General features: G+C 29.3%; 1 protein-coding gene and 1 non-coding gene across 2 annotated transcripts in view; both read left to right on the top strand.

Annotated features, from left to right (window-relative positions):
* LOC141536865 (ribonuclease T2-like) lies at positions 1-1,309 on the top strand. Its single transcript, XM_074257644.1, has 4 exons — positions 1-315; positions 391-850; positions 934-1,129; positions 1,204-1,309. Exons 1-3 carry the CDS (start codon positions 251-253, stop codon positions 1,108-1,110), a joined length of 702 nt encoding a protein of 233 aa, XP_074113745.1. The 5' UTR covers positions 1-250; the 3' UTR covers positions 1,111-1,129; positions 1,204-1,309.
* A 6,972-nt stretch (positions 1,310-8,281) lies between these two features.
* Positions 8,282-9,110, top strand: part of LOC141537046 (small subunit ribosomal RNA) — a 1,906-nt gene continuing 1,077 nt past the window's right edge. The window contains exon 1 of the ribosomal RNA XR_012480838.1: positions 8,282-9,110. This exon is cut by the window's right edge and continues 1,077 nt beyond it. This is a non-coding gene — a ribosomal RNA (small subunit ribosomal RNA).

Genomic DNA, 9,110 nt, shown 5'->3' with positions numbered 1-9,110 from the left:
CTGAGAATATTTAAATATTATAAAACATCTGAACCTATGACGAACACTGAGATTAGGTCATTCACTTGTGAATCTTGTTTATTTACCGATACAAGGTTTCATCTCCATAATTAATTCATGATTATCTTCGAATTTATTACATGGCAATCCCTTCCAAAGATTCTTGATGTTAAGAGGTCAACTACCTATCAGACAGTATATAAAGATCTTCAAATTTATATTATGGATTATTGCAACTTGATAAGTAAGAATGAATTTTATAAAAAACATCATCTTCATTTCTACAATTGCTGTGGTGCTATCAGTCGCTAAAACGTATGTACAAAATTGGCTTAACTTAAGAGTCGAATAATTATAACTATTATTAATAATAATTTTTACAACTTTCAGTTCAAAGAATGATGTTTCCCATATCTTTGTACAACAATTAAAACCACACATCTGTTATAAAAATGACGTATGTGATTTGTCGACTATCAACTCCTGGTACATCGAAGAATTCAAATCCTGGGTCCAAAACCAAACCTATTTATGCCGCAACAACTATGATCAATTTCATAAAGACATATCACCAATTAGTGAAACATTGACAAAAAAATGGGGTCTTGAAGGCTATACACGACCTGGACCTATTGAAAATTTGCACTTAAAATGGAGAAACGATGGAATTTGTGTCGATGAATTGGAATATTTCTACAAGTCACTCGAGTTGTTTGATAAGTATAACATGAATCAAATTTTGCGTGAAAATAACATTTTTCCCAATAATAATTACACTGCTCAAGAAATATCTGACGCTGTTTCAAAGGGTCTAGGAGACAAAAAACCAAAAGTTGAATGTTTTGATTATGTAAGAGTTTTATTATTTTTAGCTCAAAATTCGCATCGCATATTGAATTTCATCATTAATGATTTATTAATAAATTTTTACAGAATGGGGATATGCAATTACAAAAGATTACACTTTACTTCGATAAATCTTTTGAACTGATAGATAGTGTTAGAAGTTTTGCGAACTGTGAGCCAGATACAATTTTACTTTACCGTGACCACATAAAGAAGGAATATGAATATTCATCAAGTGCATTCCATTTACATATTTCTAATTGACTTTAAACAGAAATTTCCTGTAAGTTAGAATGATTAATCGATTATTGCTTTATTTATTAATAATAAATAATATTGATAATGATTTAATTTCAGGAATAAATGAGTGAAGTCGATTAATTATTACATCAGCGCTTCATCAATGGCATCTTACCTTCATAACGTTAAATTTAATTATTTACTAGAATTTAATCTGAGCGCGCAAGCGCACGCCTCGTATTTATTGTCATGATATATTTATATGTAGTTTATGTATATTATATTTACTTTCAACCAATCAGAATGAGAATAGTTATTTTTTACCAATCACATTACGAATAAATTGATTTCACTTACAATTCATCTCTATTTTAATATTAGGACTAGAATTTAAATTTGCGCACGCCTTGACTATAGGGTTTGCATATATTTTCATTCTTATGATATATTCAACCAATCACATCACGAAAAAATTGGCTTCACATATATTTCACCTAAAGGGCATAGCCGGTTAAATATGGGAAATCTGCCCCGATGGCTTCTTTGACCCACACTTAGGGGATCGATTTGGCATCAAATAAAAATAATTCACACCAATTTTTAGCCCTTTAACTCAAACGACGTTCGAGATTTTCAAAAAAACCTGTTTTTTTATTTTAATTTTATTTTTATACTGAAATTCGGAGTTAATCGATGGTGATTTTTTTTCTTATTCTTAGGATCCTTAAACATAAAAATATCGTATAATCATCGTTTTTCAACGAAAAGTCGATTTTTAATGAAGAAAAGAAAATTCAAATCTTGTTTTTTTAAGGGTTTTTGAAATATGTCAATCACCAAAATTTGTCAGAACATGAAATTTACACCCCTCGACACTCAGGAATTTTTTCAGATTTTTTGAAGTGGTGGAACAATGTCAAAAAAATTAAAAAGTCATTTTTTTCCTGAAATTCGGCGTTTTAACGCACTTTTATTTTTTTTTTGTTTGAAAAAGTACGTAGAAAATTTCTTTTTTAACAGAAATTTATCTTTTCAAAAGATAAACATAATAAATCAGGAACATGAAGTATGTAAAAAGGCTATAAATAATTCAAAACACATTTAGAGGTGAATTTTATATTTTTCCAGACAACCGGGAATAATTTTGAATTAGGATACAACAAAAATAAAAATTTTAATAGAAACAATAACTTGATTAGTCTTCATCACTGTCTTCATTCACTACGACACTAATTTTCTCATCTATAAACAGACGACTAAGTATCTCAGCAGGTTTTACAATTTTAGCTAAAATCGAGCGTAAGATAAATAATAAATAATAGCAGCAATGTGTGAGCAACATCCAACAGTACGTCTACCATTTGCACAGTCACAACAATATCGAGTTATTCCAGAGATATCATTCTTGTTTGGCTGATATTCAATAAAACAACGATATGTTTTTGAATTAATTTGTCGAGATCTGACTTCAAATTTTATAATATTAGGAGTGATCAGTAAGTAATGAAGCTTCAGCATTCCGTTTTCATCCATCATTTCAGCTAAGTACGACACCGCTTGAGATATTTGATATGATCCAGTAAAAAGAATTTTGAGTTCATGTTCAGTTAATTCAGGAAAATCAGTTAATAAATCTGAAGTTATTGCTGCAAAAGGAACTTTTCTTCTTGTCCAACGATTCGTTTCTACCTCCGAGGCTAAGGTATTATCATGATCTTTTTTTGAGTTCATGGCAGCAATAATTTTTTCAGAAAGGTCGAGATCAGAATCAAGTCTCGTACCAAATTCATTGTTCAAAAAACAAGCAATTCTGCAAAAAACACTCGTCTTTGGAAGCAATTTGTTGTCCAAATAAAATAATAATAATAATAAAAATAATAATAGTTATAATACTAAAATTATAATATCGACAAAGCTAAAAATAATAATAGTTACAATATATTAAAAGTAATTATATCGGTAATAATAAATTGATGTTACAAATAATAGTAATATTAATATTTATTATTATTATTATTATTATTACTATAATAATTATTGTTATCCCTGGTTAAAAATATTGATTGAAAAGGATTGAAAATGATGAAATTAGAATACTTTTGAATAATTTCAATTCTTTTTCATGTATATATAGATATACAGTTCACATAGGGTGACTGATTCCCAATACTTTTCAATCAATATTTGTATCAGGGATTATTTAATTATTGTGCATTGACGTATTTAATCTAAATTAACAATTTTTTTGATAAAAAAAAGCGTTAAAAATTTCTTTATGTATATAAAAAATTTTAAATTCCCATTTATCATCTGGTTTATTGATTAAAACTGAAGATTAAACGATTCTTAGTCATATTAAGTTCTTTAATGCTACTAGTACTATAAAAAAAAAACTAATTTTTTGATCAGGGTTTGAGTTCTTTAATTAACGAACATACGACCTTTTATATAATAATATCTTTGCCTGCAATAATCCATTTATTTGTGACTTTTTAATTTTGCGCGGGAAAAGTACAAACCTTAAATTAATAATGTTAAAATTTTTATATGAATAAAAAATTTTTCGTATAAACTACTAAACATTCTTATCCACAGGATTGGTAGAATCTGGCGCCAAGTTCCGTTCAAAAATTCCGTTGTAAACGGAGCGCCAGACTACCGACTGTGTTAACTGTAAGCAGAATGGTATTTCGAGGTTGCAAAATTTTATTTAATTATATGGTACTCCTTTTTCCAAAATGATATATCTTAAAAGTAAGTCATACTCTATTTTACTGATATTAATTAATTATAATCAATTATAACATTTAATTCACTTAAAATTATTAAATTTTATCAGCACAAACTATAGTAAGCCCAGAAATTTCGATACTGACTTTATTTTCATGGAGAAAAGTCACCGCCACAGACTAGATAAAATAAAAATGTGTAGTAATCTTACTATAGATACGCAACTACACTGAAAAAAGTTAATTCACAGCTTGCATCTACAACCACCAGAGTGCACTGGAATTATTTCTACATAAACTGTAGATTCAACGGGATAGCTCACTGAAGTTAGAACCCCAAATTTTTTTCTTTTAATTTTTGATTTTTTTTTCTATTACGTTTTCAGCTTTTCGTTTGTTCTTTATTATTCACTCTCAACATTTGATCGTTCTCCATTTATTTATTTTAAAAAGAATTTATTAATAATGTACCTTTAAGTTAGCCCCCCTGTCGCATTTTTGAATATTTTGGTAGCAATTTGGGTCATCAAGCCTCTATTTTTGATTGTTCATGTATATTTAACATTTGTTCCTACTTCACATTTTTTATTTGTTGTTTAATTAACATTTTTAATTAGCTGTATGTATGCATTCTAAATATTTGCACTGCGCATGCGTCAACTTTACGTATATAGACTTTTAGCGCGGTCTTTTGAAAATTATAGTGACAAGCACATCTCATGTGTAAAAAATTAAAAAATTTACGGGTGTAATTTTTTAGGAATTACTATTTAATTAATTTAAATAATTAAAAAAAAATTGTTAGACGTCAGCCAATATCAATGTCATTAAGTAAATAAATAAGTAACTAATAAATATTCATTTCATTCTAAATTTTTTAAAAATATCGAGAGAATTGTTAATCAATGCATGTACATTTTTATTTTTATTTTCATCAATTCTATTTTCATAAATACTACGAACTATTAAAAAAAAAAAAAAAAAAAAAAAAAATCCATAACAATTAACAAAAAATTTCAATACTTTATTAAAATAAAACTTATTATAAAATTATTAAAAACTACACGTTGCCCTTTTGTCCTGTGAGCTCTATAATTGAAATTACAAGAAATAAACAATTTGAAGTTGGAACAAAGGTTTTTTGTACATGGACAATCATAATCAGAGGTTATTCCCATTGGATAGTGTACCATTCTATGATTTTGTGGTCGTTGCCGATAGGTTGCATTGTTATCCAATCAAGTGGACTTCAAATAATTGTAATTTTTAGGCCATAGGTATTACAATGATGCGTATGATGCATTGTCCCCTTTATTAACAACAATGTCATTGTAACAATAACAATAATAATCATTATAAAAATGAAATTTATTATATCGGTAATGATAAATTGATGTTAAAAGTATCATTATCATTGTTTATCAATACCAAAATAATGATTGTTATTGTTAAATTAATGTGTAATAGAGCATTAAATCTAGATTAACAACTTTTTTAATTCAAAAAAATGTTAAACTTTAACTATATATACATAAAAATTTTAAATCCCCATTGATAAGCTAGTTTATTGATTGAAATCGAAGAGTTTACACGGGTCAGTCACGTTAAGTTTTTTAATGCTACTAGCTACTATGAGAGAAACAGAATTTTAATTTTTTTGTTAGGATTTGATTTTCAAAATTAACGAACAAATAACCTTTTATATGATAATAGCTTTACCTGCATTAATTAATTTATTTACATATTTCTAATTTTGCGCGGGAAAAGTTCAATTTTAAAATTAAGAATGTATTAAGAGGCGAGCAAAAAATTACACTTAACAAAAAGATATGAAATCCGAACAAAAACAGTTTCACTGTAAAAAATTGCGCCAAGTCCACGTTCATAAAACTCATCTCAATAACATCTGCACTTTGAAAATTATTGTAACGAGTCTTATTTTTTTTGCATTCCATACAAAAAAAAGTTAAATACAAAAAAATACCAAGAAACCGTCATAATGTTGAAAAAATTGAAAAAAATTTGTTGAAAATTTAAAAATTAAGAAAAAATTTTTTTATCGTACTTGGCGCGCGTCATTGAGTACCCCAAATTTTTTCGGACGAATTTCAACCCGAGAAAAAACGATTTCGCTTGAATTTATGTAATGTAAATATGTATAATTATATAATATATGATTTCATACATTGTTATGTTTATAGATTCACATCATTGAAGTATACTCAACGAATTAAAAACACTGCTTACTGGATTAATATCAGTTTCAGTGAAAAAATCCGTTTCGAAAATTTTTTCAGATTTTTAGTGAAAATAACTGTCAATATGGTAGTCTGGTGAAGATATCTGAAATAACACAAAATTTTTTAATTCAATTTTTTCAGTTCCGTCATTAAGCTTTCATGAAGAAACTTGATCATGCTTCGTTTAATTGTAATTAACACATTTTGATTGGCAATCACACCGCATTTTCTCAATTTAGTCGGCCATACGTTTTATTTTTTAATCAACTCAATTTTCGCAGTGATTCCACGACAGAGTCAACGTATGCAGGCGTATTCACTTGTAAGTAAATTGCATAACCGAACAGGAGAGGGCGTTTTATTGAAATCATAAACGATGTGCGGAGAATTTAAAAATTTCAAATAAAATACGTATGCCATGTTGATTTTACCTAACTTTTGTTAAACGTATCATAAAATAATATTTCATGAATTACATTTATGCATTTTATAGGTTGACTTACTTATAAATGTTGAAACATTAAAAGGATGTTCATGTATCCTGAAAAAATTTGGGGTACTCAATGACGCGCGCCAAGTACGATAAAAAAATTTTTTCTTAATTTTTAAATTTTCAAAAAATTTTTTCAATTTTTTCAACATTATGACGGTTTCTTGGTATTTTTTGTATTTAACTTTTTTTGTATAGAATGAAAATTATTGTAACGAGTCTTATTTTTTTGCAAAGTGCAGATGTTATTGAAATGAGTTTTATGAACGTGGACTTGGCGCAATTTTTAATAGTGAAACTGTTTTTGTTCGGATTGTGGAATACGACAAACATTAAATAGTCTAAAACTGCTGGTAGGCTTTACGTCTTACTTATAGTCGGTAAATTTAGAAAGCCACAACTAAACAGATAACTATGGACTGGGGATTCATAGATAAATAAATGAAAATATTAGTTGCTTATTGACCTCCCGTTTATCAAATGCCATGTTTTCAGTCAAAATAACAAAAAACTTTTATCATTATAATAATTTTAAGTATAAAAATTTCTAAAATACAAACATTAATCGATGAATTATTACAGCTGTAAATGATTAATATGGAACCATATTTTCGGAGCGGTTAGTTGTATAACTATGTGTAATTATTTCTCAATCATAAAATAAAATTATTAATGTAGTAAAGTAACATGATGTTATGGATTGATTACAACTACAAGTGAAATAAGTAGATAAGTAGAATTCTCAAATTTTATGAATTAAATGTCGATACGCTTTTAATAATACGATATTCAAAAAATTTGTTAAATGATTCAAAATCAAAATTGAGTAATTTAATTATTTTTTTTTCATCAGCAGACGAATATAGTTGATTTATTAGTGATTATGATGGAAAAAATCATAGTAAGTGGTTTACTCAAATTGAATGAATTCAACCAATTATTGATATATAAAATGAAATCTTTTTCCTCTTATTACTAACAAAATCAATAATAATATTTTTAACCTTTCATAACATGAAAGCTCAACATGTATAATTTTACATCAGATGCTAAGCAATTGAACAGCTGGGTATTACGGACGAATCCACCCAGAGTGGGGATAAGCTGAGTCACTTAATTTTTACTACCAGGTGCTCTTCGTTGCTCGTATTTATATGAGAGAGTAGTCTGTTGAAAGAAGTAATATCAGCAGCGCACAGTATATAGTATATATAGTATATTCAGTTAATACTTAAATGCTGCTAGACTACGAGAGGATTATTATGCTTAGTATAAAAACAGTATGTCTGAACGCATCACAGCCACGGGTCGATGTCTATGACTGAATGACTCCTATGTGGTAATCGCTTTGGCGTTTAAAATTGTGTATATTTTCATGTAGAATATGTACACTTATTCAATACTGAGTTATCGACTCACTTGTTTCCGAGCAAGAATATTATAATTGTAATATTAAAAGCACGTTTACGTGTAAATAACCAAGTCGCTTAGAATTAATATCTAGCGAGAGTTGAAGTTTTCAAAATCAGAGAGGATGTTTGAATATATCGTTTCACTTGTACGTGAATAAATAGTTATTATCAACAAATTTAAAGTGTTGTGAGAAACTTATGTTTCAATTCAGCACCGCTTTTACAACTGTTTAGTCTGACATTATATGATGAAAGCTAACATGTTTTGTATTAGTGTAAAAAAGAGATTTCTAAATGTTTTATTTAATAAAACATGAACGAAGCTCCCTGGTTGATCCTGCCAGTAGTCATATGCTTGTCTCAAAGATTAAGCCATGCATGTCTTAGTACACGCCATATTAAGGTGAAACCGCGAATGGCTCATTAAATCAGTTATGGTTCCTTAGATCGTACCCACATTTACTTGGATAACTGTGGTAATTCTAGAGCTAATACATGCAAACCAGAGTTCCGACCAGAGATGGGAGGAACGCTTTTATTAGATCAAAACCAATCGGTGGCTCGTCCATCGTTAATTATGGTGACTCTGAATAACTTTTTGCTGATCGTATGGCCTTAGTGCCGACGACAGATCTTTCAAATGTCTGCCTTATCAACTGTCGATGGTAGGTTCTATGCCTACCATGGTTGTAACGGTAACGGGGAATCAGGGTTCGATTCCGGAGAGGGAGCCTGAGAAACGGCTACCACATCCAAGGAAGGCAGCAGGCGCGCAAATTACCCACTCCCGGCACGGGGAGGTAGTGACGAAAAATAACGATACGGGACTCATCCGAGGCCCCGTAATCGGAATGAATACACTTTAAATCCTTTAATGAGGATCCATTGGAGGGCAAGTCTGGTGCCAGCAGCCGCGGTAATTCCAGCTCCAATAGCGTATATTAAAGTTGTTGCGGTTAAAAAGCTCGTAGTTGAATTTGTGTTTCATACTATTGGTTCATTGCTTCGCGGTGTTAACTGGTATGTTATGAAACGTCCTACCGGTGGATTTAGCTGTAAAAGGCGACATCCAATTTAATCCTATCGCGGTGCTCTTAATTGAGTGTCGAGGTAGGCCGGTACGTTTACTTTGAACAAATTAGAGTGCTTAAAG

This window comes from Cotesia typhae, unplaced genomic scaffold, assembly GCF_013202065.1.
Source record: "Cotesia typhae breed Kobodo isofemale line unplaced genomic scaffold, CoteBio_Ctyphae scaffold_45, whole genome shotgun sequence".
In the NCBI taxonomy this organism is placed as follows: domain Eukaryota; kingdom Metazoa; phylum Arthropoda; class Insecta; order Hymenoptera; family Braconidae; genus Cotesia; species Cotesia typhae.
This window is presented reverse-complemented; position numbering and strand designations above follow the sequence as displayed.